Raw genomic sequence first — 19,952 nt, 5'->3', positions numbered from 1 at the left:
GTAACCAGTAAAGTATTCGCTCAGAACAATGGCGATATTACCGGCCTGTAATTTCACTGCATGCGTCTGTATGTGTGCTGCATCACTCCACAGCGTGTGACAAACGTATATGTTCCTTATAAATGTCATGATGAGGAGGTTATACAAGATCCATTATGTACACACTGTGAAATAGCATGCCAATTAACAGTGAAAGTGGTTGCTATAATATGAGTGAGAGTCATCCAGTTTGATTAGGATAACTCAGGCTGTGTGTGAATGTATGTGTGTGTGTGTGTGTCTCTGTACCTGTGACAGGCCGGAGAAGCCCAGGTTGCGGCAGCCGTTGCAGGGCGTCAGGGCCTCCCAGAATCCAGTGGGACCGCAACTCTCGTCCTCCTCCAGGGCCGGAGGGAGAGGCGGGGTCGGCCGCTGCGAGCACAGACACAAAAAATTCCTAAATAAATAAAACTAGAATAATTTCCAGATCACCAATATCTGTGACCAATAGAAAATAAAAGGATGAAATGTAAAGTTTCAACATATCCGTAATTTGCAGAAACGTTCACTTGCAAAATGTATTCGTGTATAAAATGATACATCTCTTAGTCACCAAATTTCATTTTGAGGTTTGGGATATTATTTTCCTAAAAGCAAAACAAAAAAATGAGATAACTCAACATGTCCCAAGTGCAACTCAAGATCAGTTTCAAGGATTTCACCTTAAATTGTGTTTAATTTCTTCAACAAAATACCACAAAAAAAGCAGTTTTCATCCTCGAGGTCCTGAAAAAATCCTGAAACTAATAAACACCATTCACAGTAGAAATTACTTTTCCTTGCTGCTCTGGGTTCAACAGCGAGTTAACAGGAAAGGACAAAGGTGAAGGAACAGCAGGACAACGTTTACACACACACACACACGCGCACACACACACACACACACACACACACGCACACACACAGTGTCCTTTCCTGGGGCGCTTCGGCTCCCAGGAGGCAGGTGTGCGAGTGCGCCCTGCGGCTCGAGGTGTCAGAGGGCAGACACAGCCCACCTGATATCTCTGTGAACCATATGATGCGGCAGAGGACGCGTGTCACAGCGGATCACATAGATCAGATATCGCCGCAGTGTATGATATGTAGCTTTTAAAAAGGCGGGAGTGGGAGAGGAGAGAAGGGGAGAGAGCCGACGATGACAGAAGAAGAATCATGTTTAGGAAAACGAGGTAAAGACGAGGGGGTTACGAGGGGAACTTGGAGGACATTAAAGACGGGAAGAAGTAGTCAATTGTGAGAAATTTCCCGGAGAGAAGATCCAAAAGAAGGACAGAAGGGAAGAGCCAAAGCAGCAAAGAGACTGAAGATAGAGGCAGAAAATGAGTCTGAATCCAAAAGGTCACCAATCGCTCCAGATGGCAGAGAGCCCTCTACAACCCTGGAATATTGATTAATGTAAAAACGGACTTCAGTCCTCTTATACACATGCTGCTGTATGCATGAACAATAGGCGGATACCATATATCCTGTATATCCTTTCATTACAGTAAAAATCGGATATCAGCCACAGTTCAATATAAAAGGACACCATTAATAATTCATTACTGAAGGCTGCATTACTGATCAATAATACATTAGTATGTCTATGGGAAAGCCTTAAAGGGACAGATAACTATTTGGGGAATATCCTCCACTTAACTACATGTGGATGAGTTTTATTCTGTGCATGCATTTGAAAGGCTCGTTAGGAATTGACTCATTCGCCGGAGGAAAGCTGAAACCTGATTAAGCTTCTGAAAAGTACCATGTCTCTCTCTGCACATTCAAAAAAACCTTCCTACTGCCAGAAGAGGCTGTTGACGGCAGTTTACTGTAAACATGAATCTGTCGTGAAAACACAGCTCAGTTTCCAGTTATAGAAGAAAGACAGAGGAGAAGTAAGATGGAGGGAGGATGCACACGAGGAGCTGATTAAACACAAGAGAAGGAAATTTAAGGGTAAGACTTTAAGTGTGTCTGTTAAAATTAATTTTTGTTTCGTTTTTTTGGCAATGACAGATGAAATCTCTCATCGGATGGATTGAAATGAAATTCTGCACAGATATTCGCGGTCAGCAGAGGATGAATGGACAATAAATTTGGCAATCAACACCTGATTTTTCCTGCAGGTTGCACCGTAATTTGATTAATATTTTTAATTAGCGAGTGTTAGCACGCTAAGAGGCTACACCATGGATGTAATGAAGGAAACCTGGATACAGCGTTTGAGGTGGAGCACTTTATATGTCCATGAAAGCGTTGGTGTTTACACTGCTAGCACAGGCTGAGGCTAAACATCGCAACACAATACAAAGACATCAAGTCAAAACTCCTTATTCTTGACGCAAACATGCCAAACACATGCTGGTTGCAGCTTCTCAAACATGAGAATTTGCTGCTTTCTTTGTTTTATACAATTGCAAATGGGATACCAGATAATGGACTGTTTGTTGGACAACATATGAAGCTTCAAGGTGCCACCTTGGGTTCAGGGACGTTGTGATTAGAATATTTAAAACCTCTTTTCTAACTACATTATTGTTTGATCAATCTAATTAACTGACTAAATATTGAAACTAATCTGTCGCACCGGCCTTTGTGTTTCTTCTGGGTAAATTCAAAGATACTGTATAAATATGAGCACTGTCAGTGAAACAGCATAATTGTCTTCCAAGAGACACATATTGGTTTAAGCCCAGTGAACACACGAACACACCTAATCTGAATACAGGACACGCACACACACAAACCATCGCTCGGTTTACACACAATGGGTACCGAGGTAATGAAAAGAAGTGTGTGTGTGTGTGTGTGTGTGTGTAATGCCGTAGGTTTCTGCATGTTTTATTCATGTGTCATAGACACATGGAATCACATACTAATGGCCACATGTACAGACAGTAGCCTCGGGGCACATAAACACACCGCGAATGTCAGTAATGGAATACAAATTGGTACTTATAGAGAGAGGGACACAAGATGGATTGAGATAATTACATCCTAAGTGAGAGGAGGTGTGTGCGTGTGTTAAACGTGCACGCACATGTGTGTACACACCCCTGCTTCACTATACGTAAACAAGCCTCCGCTTGCCTTTCATATGAAGCTTACTACAGACGTGGAAAAGATGATGCGCTATTGATCAGTGTCACAATGTTCCTGCGCTGAGGTGTGAGCGAGGAGGAGAGAAAGAGCAAGAAAAATAGAAACAGACATGCCGTAACAGGCAGGCGAGAAGCACAGGTGCAGACAATCGAGTTTCTTCAGAGGCTTCTGTGCGCGTGTGGTTCGAAGGCGCGGTGGGGGGTCAGTGTGATAGATGACCTCTGTGTCCTGCGGTGTGCCGACTTCCTGGACGGTGGAATTGAAAAAGCTCAGCGCCTCTTCGTCACGCTTTGCTGGCTGTTAGAAATAAACTGCAGCTGTGATGCTCTGGTCAGCCAGCTGATAAAAGCCATTTCACCGACAGAACTGCAGCCCGATCCAATGCGGTCTAATCAGTTTCCTCTGTGTGTGTTACTGAGAGAGAAAACAAGTAAAGTAGATACGACTGACAATATGTCAGCAACAAATAAGAAGCAGGAGGGTCAGGGGGAGAAAAAAACGTCCGCACGCTGTGAATGGCTGTTTGAGCACAAATACAAATTCTGATTCTAAACAAATTCACGTAGACGACAAACAGAAGCTGTTGTGTTTCGCCACCAACGAGTGAATACACAGTTGGACAGGCCAGCTCAGAGGCATCAGTCTGTCTGACACTGCCCTCTGTTGTCGGAACAGACAAAGTACAAGCAGATGTCGACAGAGGACAACATGCAGCAGCTGGGCATATCCAAGGCACTCACGGCGCAACGTACCAGAGGATTAAGGTGTTTTTGGACAGGTATGTGAAAATGGCTTGCCAAGAAATATTTTGTTATAATGTCGCAACTACACTAAAGTACAAGTGTGATATATCTGAATGTTTGCACCATCTCTGTCATGATTATGTATTCAATAAAAAAGATACAAAATAATTTCTGGAGTTTGTATAATCTGTCATAAAGTGATGTTCAAAACTAGGGCTGTAACTTGTGATTATTTTAATTGAATTTTTCTTTTTTGATTAATAAATCAATTGCTTAAACTGTAAACTATCAGAAAACAAATGAAAAAAATAGTGACAAATGATCCAAGGTGTCATCGTAATATTGCTTACTATGTCAAAACCCAAAGATATTCAGCTTGCAGTGTCATAACAAAGAGGAAAGCATCAAATTATTAAATTGAGACATTTTTGCCTGATAAATTCCACCAACTCCTGAGACAGTTTGAGGTAAAACATCTGGCTAAAATGCAAAAAACTGCTCAACCAGATAGTTGCTAACTTTTGTTTGTCTGTTTTTGAGTGAAAAGTGATTGTTCAGTAACCCTTTTGTAATAAATCTTAGTATGCTAAGCTGAGATGGTGAATGTAATTAACATCACCTGCTAATATTCAGTATATTAGCATCTCTACTATGAGCATATTTTCATGGAGCTTAACACCACTGTGCAAAATTTCAGCCTCACAGAGCAGAGCTATAGATTATTTCTGTGAGCCTGAAACATTTTTATAAAATGTATAAATGAGTAAAAATGTGTTTGACAGTTGAAAAACCGCTTCAGAAACATTTCTACACTGAAAAGACTACAGTTAAAAGAAAATGGTGAATGTCTTCAATCAAAAACTTTACTTATTTGACTTTTTGACTGGAGTAGCTCTGGCAAACCAGGTAGAGCAGGTTGTAGAGCATTCATGGCAGCTCCACCACCACCGAGTGTGTAAATGGATCGATGGGAGGCAAATTGCAAAGCACCTTGAATAAAAGCGTTATATAAATGCAGTCCAATTACCATCTTTAATGAAGATATTGAATAGCTGCTCCAGTGCAAACCACCTTAAATATAACAGCCACTAACATATTATAACTGTTTCTGGATCCAACTTTTTATTTCAGTGAAAAAACAAGCATATGTGATAAGTTGTGACTTCTTAACTTCTCCTTTAAATGCACCAGTGTCATAACAGAGGGCTCTGCAGTACCTTGGTGACTCTGGTCAGGGTGCCGTTGGGTCGATCCGGGCGCTCCTCGTCAGAGAGCCGCCCGCTGCCAAAGCTGTCCATGGAGTGGGAGGAGATGGTGTGGCAGAGCTCCTCGAAGGAGTAGTCCCTGTCTCGGCACTTTTTGATCTCGTGGAGCAGTTTGGACAGCTCGCTTGTCACTGCATCGTCTGGGGAGAGGAGGAAGGGAGAGGGGGCGAAGGAAGAAATATATCCAGAGTTTCTTATAGCATCAATATGAAGCCAGTCCCTGTAACTGCTGGTGAAAGAAGAAGAAGAAAACTGAGCTAATGGCTTCAAAACACTTTCACTGTCTCTCTTCTGCACTGCTGATGTGTTCAAAGTCGCTTTCAGGCACAATGTGAGGAGCAAACTGTGCTAATCACTTTCTCTCGCCGCCCTTACAAGAGTCTGAGGTAATTATGGTATCTGCTGACAGTCAATGAGCGAGCAGAGTGGATCAGCGGGAGCTCAGCTTGGTGCAATGTCATATTCGTAACACAGGGGGCAGCGCTGGACAGGGGAAATGTGTGGCTGTTCAGAAAGGTAGTTACCGTTGCTCTCCACTAAGGGAGCTGCTCTCCGTGGCTGGATTTATGTTGCATTGTTTGACCATCAAATAAAGCTTGGAGGTACATTTTAACCTTAAAAAGAATGAATAGATGCACAAAAACCTACTTGAATTATATATAAATGAAAGATAAACTGGTTCCTGTCTCCGTCTCATATCAAAGATTCATTATCAACCACTTTTTCTTTGTTGGATTAAACACATTCTGTGAGGGAAACATTAAAAATGTCTTTTTAAGCACCTTGGACCTCAGTGTAAACCCATTTATTGCACTTATTCATTGTGTGTGCGTGCGTTTACTCACTCTTATGTCTGAGGGAGGGGGAGGCAGAGGGTGAGGGAACAGAGGTTCGAGGTGCAGGGATGGGACACTTGCGGATGGGCTCCTCCACGATACTCCTCCTCTCCATCTCGTCCATCATAAATTCTACAGAGACAAGGGGGTAGAGGGGGTGAGAAGATGAAGGGTGAGACCGAAAGGGGAAAAGGACACAGGCCGAGAGGAGAATGTGGTGGTGATGGGAGGGCGGGAGGGAGGGATGGGGGGAGGAAAAGCATTTCAGAGGCATTTTACTGGATCGATATAATAGCACAGCCATCAGCATGGTAAACAGCTTGTGCTGCATTCAATTCGCACTTTTCCCCCGGACCGCAAATTCACATCGCAGCTTCTGCTAATAGAGCACTCTGCTGTTCATAGAGGCAAATAAGAAATTATGTGGGATAAGAAGAAGAGGGAGGAAGAGGAGGAGAAAGAGGAGGTTCAGGTGTGCGGAAAATAACTAGAAGGCATAAAAACACACTTGCATGGGGAAATTATGTGGCAGATTCCCTGCAGCGTCCTAATGAGGAACCCCATTAATGTCAGTGTGTGTATATGTGTGTTTCTACTACTATGACTCTTGGCATTCAGCTCACCAAGTATGACACGCAACCACTGTCATCTGTATACAATCACGGGAATGTGCATTAGAGTCAGAAACAGAAAGAGACGTACAACCTGGCGTCTAAGTCTTACAGCTAAACTCCTGCACTGCGCCGCGGTGCACACAACGAGCTGCTGCTGGGCAATAAAAAGAAAACGGTTAATGAATTCGAACAGTAGGATGAGTCACGCACTGCAAATCAACAGAGAATCCAGATATAATTAGGTGCCTGTGGCAACCAGAATCCCCCTCAGCTGCTACAATTGAGTAAATGACAGGTCTTTTGCTCTTTGAGTGTGTCTGTGTGTCCTCTCCCATCCCCTCTCCAACAGGAAATGGCATGCAGCTGATCTTTTACTAAGTCACAGCTGTGTCCTCTTTCTTTCTCGCTCTCTCTCACAAACACATTTAGTCTCCCATTCACGCCGAAGTCCAAATCTCCGTTTTTCAGCGCTGGTTTGCTGAGATTTTGATGATCTCCACTCCTGACCGTTATCTAGCATCACATGGATTTTTGACATTTAAAAAGCCGCAAGTGGTCTAGTCATGATGCCATCTTTGACTCTGGACGTCCTATTGTGTTTCGATGGATTCACAAAAAAGGGAACACAGTATTTTCTTTGCACTGCTCAGAATTTGAGCTTGGGTTCACAAGAAAAACACAAAACTATTATATATAAACTATTTAACACCTCTGAGCCACAAGTAGTCAGACAGAACAAGCTCATCCTTTTTTTCAAGTTCGTCCAAGTTGAAATGTTGTTGTTTGTTGACATCAAGTAGCCTAAATGAAGACTCATTTAAAATATGATGGATGCATGACATGACCACCTATCCAGCTAGTTTTGTTGTTAAACATACCGTCAGATTATATTTACCGTTTGTCAACCATATGCCGTGTTACTGACTTTAAATCTTGCTAGCATAACATCAGCTTTCTGGCTAATTGCTGAGCCAGAGGGCTCCATAATCAGGAATTAATGGCCTCCACCTTGTCTGTTAATTCCTGCTAATGTACACCTTGTCTGGCATCATCCCTTACCTTAGTTAAGTTAATGTAGCCAACATGTTAAAAACAAACTGCAGCAGACATGGAGCGACATTTAAGTCCCAATACTCTCCTTTTAGCTCCTGAAGGAGTCGGAGAACTAAACAGCTAGCTTAAATGCTAAAAGCATTTGCTCCACCAGCTAGTTGCCAACTTTGTTTATTTTTTTTATTTTTTTTTGTCGTAGCGCTGTGTTTCAGGTTGCAAGTCCTATAAATGTTGGTAATCTGACAAATTTTTATCATTTCACGGCTTCCTGATTGATCAGTAACTGAAAAGATAATGATTAATCTGGCCATATTTCAAGGCAAAACAACACATTTGATAACCCAGTAGCTACAGCTAACGTGAGAAATTAACACCCTCCAAGCTAACGTGACTGTGTGATTGCGTTAAGATACCATAGGCAAGATGTAAATTGAAATAATATCATAATATTGTCCCAATCTTGGACATTTTACATTATTAAAGCCAGGAAGTGAAACACACTGGATGTAATCAAACATTAATGTTAGCTAGGAAGTGGTTGAATGCTATAGATAGCTAATGGGTTGTCAGTTATGTCGTTTCACCTAGTTGTCCCTCCAATTTTTCACTATCCATCATCTTTTCAGTTGCTCATCAATCAGAAAGTGGTAAAATTATCACTATTTACTCGATTCCCCACATTTATATGACTTGAAACCAAGAACACATCAGCATAACGTTATCCCAGCAAATCTGCTTCCCACCCTGAGGAAAATGGCCGCCATGTGAATATGGTCTATAAGCTAAAAGATGCTACACAGAGCTCAGAATCAGTTTATTCTCAGTGGGTTCATCCCTACAAACAACCCCCTTTAACATTACATGCTGCTACTTGATCCATTGTCTATGTAAAATATTGATAAGTGCAGCTTTAAGGCGATTCAGGGGAACTAAAAGGGGCCATGTTAAAGGCTCTTCACATATTCTTTAAGGGCTAAACGTGAACATTTCAATTACAACTTCATTGCCTTGCCCTGTGCATCACTGTTTTTTTCCCCTGTTTGAATGTCAGATTTAGATCTGTTATTTTCTCGCTGTGGCCAATTTGTGACATTCCTGAGATTCAGTCCGTCTCCCCTCTCCATCTCCACCTCCTCGTTAAGATCTGCTCACTGTTAATTTACGCTCTGACATACTCTCCTCATCCCTCTATCCCTCCATTTGTGTCTGCCTTTATCCATCTCTTTAAATCATCTGTAACTACGTGCCTCACATGCACCCAAAGATTACGCGAGGACAGATAGTGAAGGCCTCCAAGCCACAGATTACAGTGTTCACACTGAGCCTCATAATCACCTCAGGACATCGCTGTCTTTAAAAGGTGTAATCTGGAGAATCTTTGGGTCTCCTGGGATCGTGGCGCAAACAGACGCTAACAATCACTGGTCACACACAAACACACGCTGCAGTAAACAGGTCTTTTAAATGGCAGGTGAAAGACCAGGATGTGGACGACTGAAGAATGAAAGTGAAAACACTGAAATTATCTATATTTATGTTACTTCTGCAGAAATAGACAGAAAAGTTCTGTTTTTGATTTACTGGGTCAAATCCAGTGTTATTGTGAGAATTCATTCTGACAGAAAATTAATCATTAACTACTTTGTTTATAGATTAATTAGCGATTGCAGTTGCTTTTTCAGAAACATCCTCTAATTTCAGCGTCTGAAACGAGAGGATTTGATGTCTAAACCGATTAATCTTGGGTTTTGGATGAATGCTTGGATAAAACGAGGGAGAAGAAGAAGACTTTACCTTGGGCCATGTTTGCACCATCATAGACAAAAGGATTAATCAAGTCAGTGAGAGAAAGTCATTTGTAGATTATGTGAAATAATTGTCAGCTGCAGCCCTCGATTTCTCCTCCCGAGGGTATTGTGGTATTTTCAAAGATGATGATTTTGGCGTCTCTTATGAACACGCTACTTCAGAAAAGCATTCTCGAGCATTTACGCACTTTTGAACACTCCTTCTCATCTTTGTTTCCTGTTTTCGCGAGAAAATCGGGTTTGTTTGTGACTTCACACAGCCCTGGTCTGCTGCCAGAAATAAGACTGTCGCCCATGAACTGAAACCTACTCAGGCTTCATTTGAATAGACCGTGGGCGTGTGTAATGTAAAATCATAGATTGCGGTTTTAAAATTCGACATGTAAATCAGGGCCTGCCCTCAGTGATCTTCGAGTTTTAAATAAAGGTAATATATTATTCACGATCCGACCAGTAAGGCAATGGCAGTGAACTGGGAGGAACAGTGTATTGTGGGAATATCTAGGGCAACTGAACACATACAGGACCCTCCCATTGTTTCTCAAGCAGAGGATAAACTTCCTTGAAAACAGGGTTTATAAATTGGATCACATCCGCTTTCAACAACCATAACAATGTGATACTGTACAGCCACATGCCAGAAACATCTCAAAATGTGGAGAGGCCGGCATTTTCCAGCCTGAACATGCGTGCCGGATTCATCAAGAACTCTTCTGATTGAGGTGGTTACATAACGCAATTTTTATGATCAGGCTGATTGGGCTATTATTCTAATTATTAATGAAATATCAGGGTCCATGTACACACAGATAGCGTTAGCGTCCTATTGTAGCTGCACCTGCACCTGTGAACTTTTAATCTAAAGCCTGTAAATCTGTGAAACTGTGAGTGCTGTATCTTTAATCTTCATTACGTTGTACTACATTCGGTGTACATGAGTTGTCTATTTATTGCTCCTGAAATGACCCATTTTCTCCAAGTGAAATTCATCTAAGTGTGTGAGTGCAAGTGCATGTGTGTGTGTGCGTTACCTTGGATAAGAGCAGTGATCTGCTGGGATTTCGGTGCAGGATGTTCTCTCAGGATCTCCAGAGCCGTCCTCCCCTGGATGTCTCTCAGATTAGTCTCAATCCCTGACACACACACAATATAAGCATTGACACACATTAACAGCAGGGCAAGGGTCAAACCACAACACCCATGACTTTGTCGAACAAGAAAAACCCACTCATCCTCGCTCACAGACATAATCATAGTCACAGTCTGAGACCCAGATTTGCTGACACACCCACTCCAGTCAGCAAAAGATGAATGAGTCGCAGCACCCAGAAGACGAACGTGGGATGTTATTAATTCACGAAGACTCTTGACTAACAGCAAACATCGAGTTTTTAGGCCAGAGTCTCTCTTGGACGAACTCGCACTCACACGCTGACACGAACATGCACTCTTTCACCGTCCATACACAAACAAGCTCAGCAGTGTCCAGGAAAAATATCAAGTGTTTCTTCCACAGTCAGTCCTCATTTACCTGACTGTTAGCCTGTTTAATCCCTGCCTGTGCTCACGGCTCCAATTCAACATGAAAAATAAATGTCATTTCAGTCACTCGGCTGGGCACCGGCGATATGAATAAAAGAAAAATGAAGAAGAACTGAGAGAAAGCACAATTCTGTCTGATGTAATGTGCCAGGTTGCCTTTTTTTGTCTTCAAGTTGTATGAAATGACTCATATCTGTTTGTTTAATTATGTTTATGTTCGTTCCTGTTGAAACAAAGTGTAAAAACAACAATTTGGCGTTTCATAGGGGTTTACTGTACGTGTCAGACTATTTCTTTGGTCAGTTACCGGTCCAGGCCAAGAAATAGTCCAGCATGTAACCTCCACAGCTACCTGTTCTCCCCTCTTTATACTCGTTTTGCTAAGATAAACTAGCTGGTTGTAGCTTCATATTGATCATACGGACAGGTATCAATATTCTCATCCAAGTAAGACAGCACAAAAGCATTTTTCCTAAGTTGAACGACACAAACATGAACTTCTCAAAGTGCTATGGATTAAATCAGCCTACACGTGAAATGATCAGTTTCCATGGCCATGAAGCAAACTCCATCAGCTGATGAAGACCCTGTGACATGGTCAAAAGCCCCAGAAAAGGTTTTGACAAACTACTATTTGAGTTTATTTTGAACTTTGACGTGCTGAGTGACTCTGAAACATGCCAAAAATATCTGTTTCCTTGCATACTAGGTCACGACTGACAATGAAAGGCTCGCTGCCCAAACTACATCCATCCCCCCCCCCGCACACACGTACACACTGTGTATGAAGGTTTAAGCAGGGTTAAAGTTCAGTGAATCGGGCCGGCGCTGCTCCGTGTTGATACAGGATGACAATAAAATCGAGGCCAAAAGAACATGGTCAACCACAGGAAGTCCTGCAGGAAACAGGAAGTGTTAAAGGAAAGTGGGTGAGGGTTGACGGCGGTATCAAATACAACAGAGCTACGACTCAAGCTGCTCTGAATATAAGGAGCTTCAATGTGCAAGATGTCATTTCTCCACCGTTTTTAAATCAAATTTTACATGGTTTTAATATTAATTCACCTTTATTTATTTATTTTGTATTTTAGTCGAGTGGCGTCATTAAGATGAGACACCCAACATCGTATCCTGTGGAACGTTCAGGCCAAAACAATAATAAAACTGGAAGTCCTTCCGCCTGGAGTTCACCTGAGGGCAAATTCAAACCACAAACTGGAGAAATGAATCCAGCCGCAGGTTAAAAAAGGAAGGGAAAACAAGGGAAGCGCACACACACACACACACACACACACACACAAACAAACACTCTCACATTGTTGTTGTTTTTCCAGGATACATTTATAGACCCACCTGAGTGAAGCAGAAGGCGAACTACATCCATCTTCCCGAAGAGAGCTGCCTCGTGGAGGGCACTGCCATTCTCGGTCTGAGAGGGAGAGACGGGGAGAGTGTGCGTGTTAATATTTATTCCATCACTTTAACAATTGAAACCGGCGACAAAAATAGACATCAAAAACAAAACACGAGTGGATTGGGAGCACAACGGGCCTTAGAAGGATTAAAATGGAGCAAGAAGACAATATTTGATACAATCTCTCTCTTTCTGGCGCTTCAATGAAAGTGACTCAGCAAGATTAACGCAAAGTCACATTTCTAAACGGCGCACGTTGATTTCAAGTCGTTGCACGAGCAGCAGGAGCCTGTGTGGAAACGTCCCAATGTACAGTACGTCGGACAGCACCAGCCTCCAGTGCTCCTGAAGGGGATATTACAGATGTGATGCAACGCATGGAAACTAGCCGCTGAGGCTGCCGGTAAGTGCTCCATCTTGGATCGGCGGTGATGAGAGAGACGATTAATCTGACGAGCCCACTTTTAATAGAGCAACACTCAGGAGCCGCAATTAGAAAACGAACTGTTTAATCAGCCTGCATGGGAGGAGAAGAACAGAAACAGCAAGAGATTTATTACGTGTGTGATTTTTATGTCCTTTATGTCCAACAGGTGCAGGTCAAGCTAATGTGAATTTACTTATAAAGCTTTATTTACACACAGCAGCTGAAAGTAGTTTCTTTTCTGCGTACCGTTATTTGTGTTTTGTTAGCTTAGCTTCCTCGCTTTAGCTAGTGAGGCTGAGGATACAGACGTATATTGCAGAGATTAAGACGATTGTTTTTAATCTGGCACTGGGTTACAGTTGGAGGTTGCCATCAGTGACATCAACATGTGCCATTTCCGTAGACATCGCCCACCTTTACTATGTGACGTTTCTCCCTGGAAGTCATTAAAAACAAACATTGTGATTGGTTCTGTTGGATTGCACTCACTCTGGGCACTCCTCTCATTCAGCATCTAAATTTGCACTCTGATGCATCTCGATCAAGGGTGTGGGGTTCCTGGCCATTGTCGTAATCACAGTGACGCATTTCTCCTCAGTGTCAGTGTAAACACCAGTGTTCAGTGTGGAGCTCTCAGCATGGTTGCCCCCCTTTTTTTTGTGAGGCTGTAGTGGACACACGTCATCACAGCTTGGCTTGGCACGGGGCAGCTGAAACGGACAGATCCAGGCCCACAGAGGTACACAGATTAAGTCGAAACCCTAACCCTGATACAACATAGGATTTCCTGTGCTTTCAAGGTCAAAGTCGTGACATAAATGATGCCAATTTTTATGCTTGCTGCTTTAGTGATAGTAAAAGTTGACACCTACTGCTCTAAAAGACTGTGGGACATTATGTCTCTATATGTCTCCATTACATACTGGACGGAGTGCCTTGTGCACCATGCTCGAAGCTAAAACACCCATCAGGGACCCTGAAGACTTAAACTTGAACCACATATTCATGCGTGCAGCCATGATATACCACCACACACACACAGCAACATACACATGCTGAATCCGTCTCATCCTTCACGGTCGACTTCCTGACAACACAGATGAAAACCTGGACTGAAGCACAACTCCCAGCCTTAATGAAGACGAATTGTTTGGACGGCGGCCAGGTCTGCTGATACACGGCCGGGAAATTCAACTCAACGCGACACTGCGCCAGACCAACGCGCTCGTCCTCTGCAGGGGATGCCACACTTACTGTCGCCGTTCGGTTTTCCGCTGCAGAAAAAGTGTCATCGGACAGCAGCTGCTCCTACAGTGTGTCCTCAAAAGGTCAAAGGTCAAACGTCTTCTGGGGAGAATATTGTAGGTGTAAATCCCAGTTGAGAACAGATCCTCAGAGCTTTAATGAATTCTCAAACTGTGGAAGTTTAGCTCAAGGAGACAATCTTTTACCCACGAGCAAGAGAGAGGAGGTGCAGGAAATGATCCACCCCTTTTCCCTCACACACACACCACTTGCCCTCCTAACCTCCCTCCCTCTACGGTCATCTCTATACCACTTCCCGTCCTGTTTCCCATGGCGGTCACACACTGATGTCACGAGGAAGCGAGGCGGCCGAGTCTCACTCTCTAAGAGTTTCCGGGAATTGAGCGGCAGCCGACTTTGTTTCAGGCCGGCTGCTGGCACAAACGTTGACGTTGGGACGAATGTAAATGCTCTGAGTCCACTTAGAGAAAGGCAGTCGAGTGTGTTTATGTGTGCATGTGTGAGAGTGTGTGTTTAGACTAAACTTTTGCCCTTTAGCTGGATACCTGCCCACCCAGCAGCAGGTTCCTCCATAGGGATTTCCCCCTCATTATTATGGAAACATTCAGAGAGACAGTGAGTGTGAGCAGAGAGAGTGACTGTGCTGCTTCTATAAATTATTCATTCACACTCAGACAGACCTATATGGCTTGACTCCAATTACTGACCTGTACTATCGCTCTCTCTCTCTCTCACACACACAAACACACACATATACGCGACAATTTCCAAGGTGGCCATCTGTGAGTCGCCCACAGCATCCACTCTCTGCTGACAGCAAAGCTCCAACAGCCGGCCAACAATACTATAGAGTGAGAGAGAAGAGAGAGTGACGTATGGAAAAACAGAGGAAGACAAATCAAAGACGTGCTGTGACTCCCAACACATCAGAACAAGTGAGAAAAAGAGAGAATATGCTTCGGGTGCATTTATCACACATCCAGTCTGACTGCTGCCGCGTGTTAGTCTCTGGAAAAACTGTATATGGAGCTGATTTCCTGCCAAAACTCGAAATATACGAATAAGACGTGTTGTACAAAAGCCCTACAACGACGAAAAAATACAAAGAAACAACCTTAAAGACGCAGACAGCCACCGCTCATTGAACCGCTCATCCTTTCCATATACTTTAAAAACTCAGGTAAAGTGGAGTTTCTCAACCTTTCTTTTGATTTGTAGCAGAAAAAAGACCAAGTGCAGACTCCAGGCAGGCAAACAGTGGAGCAAAAAGCGAGCTTTAATGAAAAGCCGATCAAAAAAGAGGCAGGCGGCAAAGTAAACAGGCAGAGGGAAAAACCAACAACCACAGAAGTACAAAACATTCAAAAACTAAATCAAACACATACCGAATCAAGCGCGGGGAACTCAGACAGGAACGCAGATGAAACACGAACAACAAACGCAAAGCAAATTGAGGAACTGACAACAGGAAGAAGGGAAAACACACGGACGGGAGGCTGATCAGAGACAGGTGAAACTCATCAGGGCAATCAAGACAAGAGGGAGGGACACAGGACAAGACAGGAAGTCACACACGACACTATGCATGGGGATGAACCTTACAAAATAAAACAGGAAACAATAAAACTGAACCCCAACACATTTTCAGCGATATCACACGTCTTGTTTGGGCATTCAGGGGCTCCTTAGTGAACGGGATTATGCCATCACATACTGCAGCATGAATTTGTCAAGGAAATCAACATAGTTTCTTGCTCTGGGCCAACGGGCAGTGGTTCATGGTCAATGGATTCTCTGAGAGAACTCACTTTTGCTCCAATGTCCTCTGTTATGATTTAATAACCTTTCTAGTTACAATACTAAGAGAAATAGAGGACTAGAGCTGTTTTTCAATGAAAAACAGCAAGGACAATAATATAATCAATGGCTGTAATGTGCTTAGAAAATAGCAGATGTAGACAAATAATCTTGTTAAATAAAGAAAACTAAACTTCTTGTCTTCCAGAGCAATACAGCTTCCAGTTATTTATCTATTTATGTAATTTATTGTGTTTTGTACAAGTAATCGGCCCATCTGGACCTTTCAGACTCTACCATTACATTGCAGACACATTTTAGTCCTTTCTTCCAAACTTTGGAAATAAAATCCGCCACAAAAAAGTCCCTCTTTCTAAAACACAACTCTAGTTTTATATAATAATTAAACAACTCATCAGTAACAAAGGGCATTATACTAAGAAAGCACTCCCAAATCATCTTATAATGAGAAAGAAAACAAAGCCTTTTTAAACCGGCCTGTTTCTATCCAAGTGGTAATGAGCACTAACTGCGCACATACAGATCTTTGAAATGTTTCTTCGAGTTTCTTAAAATCAGGATAAGGGTTTCTCTAGGTTAAGTGGGGTACTCCAAACAGTCAATCACGACCTTGCTCCTGGTGTCAATTAATGTTTAAACGTTAATGATGTCAAATGAGAGAAACTGCCTGTTCACCAAGGCAACGACTAGTTGGACTGGTGTCCGTGAAGCCAGGTCAGGTGAAATTGCAGCCACCCAGAGGGAAATTTTGCTTGCCAGGTGAGCAATAGATTACCAATAATGCCTTGCTGTGTCTGTCATGGAGATAAAAAGGAAAGATGGTGCTGTTTCCACGCGTTATTTTCCGCCAAAAAGAGATGGAGCGGCGCAAGAGTGAAGGGTAAATTGCGGATGAGATTTGAGGTATCAAAGGCTTGCAGTGCTCATCATCACTTGGTCGAGAGACACAATGAGACAGAAAGAGAGAGAGAGAGAGAGAGAGATTTGCAGCAGTGTGAATAGAGGAGAGGACGAGGCAAATCAAAGGCGTGCAGTGTTCATCTTCACTACACACATGGAGCCCGAGGCCAAATCCCCGCAGAGAAACACAGCCCTCCTCTTCAGATCAGAGCACGCATGCACATGCATGCACAACACACACACACCGCCTTCAACGGGGACAGAAGGCAGAGAAGATGGGTGCAATGCCGCTGAGTCACACATCTCCTCGCTGTGAGAGCACCCGAATGAAACCGGTATCCAACAGGTCAAGTTGTTGCCGTCTTTTTCCAGAATTGAAATACAAAAACACACGCACATCCACACCCACAAAACTCACCAGGGACAGGGCGAAAATGTGACAAAGTAATCGAAAGGTTCGCAGACCCTGCTATGACTTTAAATGTACAGCGGAAAGCCATTTAACATGCTCCGTGTACTGTATATAAACTGTACTCACACGGCCGAGGGAGAGGGAGAGCGCGGCATCTGTTACGCCATATGTCTTTGTAGCAAATGAACATCGAGTCAGATCAGATTTTGACAACAGAAGAAGTGAACCTACGGTCTCGGATGTATCATCAGTCTGCACTGCGCATTCAGGTTCAAAACTTTCAGGGAGTTTTCTTTAAAGGATTTCTTTATCCTCGTGTTTGTTGAGCAGACTGTGGTATTGATTGCCCCCCACCGCCGCGGCCCCTCAGCATCTGAACTGTCTCGTTTCTTGATTCTGACTCTTGAGGCTTTGAGTCTTACAGCCCCGGAAACCCCCCGAAGCTTGGTTTTTCTTCAATCCCTCATGATCACGCTGCAGCGCCGACTGGAGTAAAGTATCAGAGTGTAAAAGAAAAGACCCCCCAAATACATTTAACTAATAATTCTAGATTCATAAGAAAGTTTTCTCAACAGTTTCAGTGAATCAGATGCTCACATTTGGCAATAAATATGGCAAGACCGGGCTCAGAGGGCTAATTAATAAGACCTCCACAATGCGTGCTATTTCCTCACTGCATGTTCAGTGGTTGTCTGGTGCTAATGGGTCCTGTTTTTTGTGGTCAGTTTGTAAAACAGCCAGCCAGCGGTGGAGCTGATACAGCAGATTGTGAGCTGTAGTTTACACACCGACCTCTTAAGCTGTCGCAGTTGCAGTGTCCCTGGTCTCTTTGGATGGAGCGGACAAGTTGGGTAACACGGCCTGGCTGCTCAACCCCGAGAGGAGCAGCAGCAGACTGGGAAGGAGGTCGAAGAGGTCGGTGTGTTTACCGGGGGAAACTAGAGCTGTAGCGCCACCGTGATGTTTTCACCATGAGAGTTTTTGAAGTGAAACGTGTCAGCAATGGTTTGGACGGATTGCCATGTCATGTGGCACACGTTATCCATTTCTCCAAGTGCCACCCGTACAGAGGGGCTAGCATAGCTGCAGACTCTCTTGTTTGCCTGTAAATTGTTTGTCCTGGAAATTTCCAGCATGTTTTTTTCTGATCTACCATCTTATGTTTTAATACAAACCAAAAAGTAAAGATTGTAATGCCTAAGACTGTGAAAACATGACAAGCTATAATTACAGTATCTCTAAAGACTGGGGATTAAATGAAGAGCAAATTTAAGCCTTGTGAAGATTACGCGACTTTGGCTACAATCTGCACAGTAAGTCCCACATAATGTGTTCAGATCTGAGTCCAAAACCCTCAAGTCAGCCGAGAATGAGAGATTTGGAGACAGTTCGACTTCATTAGGATCTGTTTCCAGACACCTTTGTGTCTATTATAGTCGAAAACAAGATATACTTGTCGTTGGACAACACCTCAGAGACGAGATTGACTGCATCAAACTAAAACCAGCGTGACAGGAAATGAAAGTCTTGTAATGTGAGTAGTACAGTAATTCTTATCACATATTCAAAAAAGGACTCCATTCAAATAGTCTTAAGAGACTGTTTCAGTAAGGGGCTGTTTTTCTGCACTAAACATTTAAGACAAGTGAGCAAAGTCAAATAGTTTAGTTGTCAGAGAAAATCGTCCCGAGAGAAAGAAAACCGTGTTAAAGAAAGCAGCAAAGCGTGGCTGCTTTCTGACAAGGCTTCACAATAACAAATGGCCCAGAAAGAGTCAGGACAAAGCTGCGTCTGAATCGTCCAGACACCCCAGAATACGCAATAAGATACGTTTTTTTGAGACTGCAAGTGACTCCGTCTTTCTATTTCCTCCACTTAAGATGTAGTGTGTGTAAAGAGGAGGAGAAGACCGTGAACTCTGAGGGAACACCCTGTCCTCTTCCTCCTCCTCCTCTTCCTCCTACAGCTCTCCCAATCTTTTTTTCCCAATCAATTATTTATCCCCTCTCCGCCGCCACACCATGGGAGGCATGCAACGCCTACACAAGCTCTCTGATACACAAGAACGGAGGCAGACACACACACTTTCGAAAGGACAATCTGCCAAGCATTTATGCCTGTGGTGGATTATATAGACAAAAACACAAAGCTGCTCCCTCTTTCATTAAAAGCACACCAGAGCAGCCACTGAAATATTCACATTCAGCGGGGATGAGAGGAGAGGACGGAGATTCACAGAGTCGCAGAGATTGTTAAAGATTTACTCAGACAAAAGTACAAAGAGATATCTTTCGAGTAACCTTCTCAGCCCACAGCTGCATCAGATAATACCAATGAAATGTCAAAGTCAAGTCCTATTTTATTACTCGATTCTGCTCACTGTGCACCTACAGTACGGACCAAATGTGAATGTGTACAGTACATGTGTATCTTTTGAGGAAATATTAATAATATAATAAATCAATCTCACTGGGCAACATATTCAATGGTATTTTAGAAAGCTTATGTCTGTATAACTCACGAGAAAAGTGTCTTTCTAAAAGAAAAACAAGGGACTCATGCTAATCCACTAATCTTGATGTGAGCACTTTACCTGAGAACTACTTCCTGCTTAAGTACACCTTCCAGCTATAACTGTGGATTAGCATAAGTAACCATATACAGACATCACTAAGAGCTTTTCAAATCCAATTTTATCAAAAGAAAGATAGCTCGTCCTCAGCTAAAAAAA

At 43.0% G+C, this 19,952-nt stretch overlaps 1 protein-coding gene across 8 annotated transcripts in view; it reads right to left on the bottom strand.

The window, feature by feature from the left end:
* Positions 1-19,952, bottom strand: part of anks1b (ankyrin repeat and sterile alpha motif domain containing 1B) — a 231,211-nt gene that overhangs the window by 130,223 nt on the left and 81,036 nt on the right. For 6 of the 8 annotated variants that reach the window (XM_084345741.1, XM_084345742.1, XM_084345743.1 and 3 more), the window contains exons 6-10: positions 12,338-12,413; positions 10,474-10,575; positions 5,977-6,099; positions 5,084-5,271; positions 289-411 (exon numbers count right to left, since the gene is read on the bottom strand). In XM_084345741.1, the coding sequence (XP_084201867.1) occupies positions 289-411; positions 5,084-5,271; positions 5,977-6,099; positions 10,474-10,575; positions 12,338-12,413 (612 nt within the window). Of the gene's footprint in view, positions 1-288; positions 412-5,083; positions 5,272-5,976; positions 6,100-10,473; positions 10,576-12,337; positions 12,414-13,314; positions 13,348-15,476; positions 15,559-19,952 lie in introns of those variants that run through there. The other 2 variants (XM_084345746.1, XM_084345745.1) reach the window with 2 other exon arrangements.

The sequence above is a fragment of the Pagrus pagrus genome (assembly GCF_965226575.1).
Source record: "Pagrus pagrus genome assembly, chromosome: 23".
Taxonomy (NCBI): Eukaryota; Metazoa; Chordata; class Actinopteri; order Spariformes; family Sparidae; genus Pagrus; species Pagrus pagrus.
This window is presented reverse-complemented; position numbering and strand designations above follow the sequence as displayed.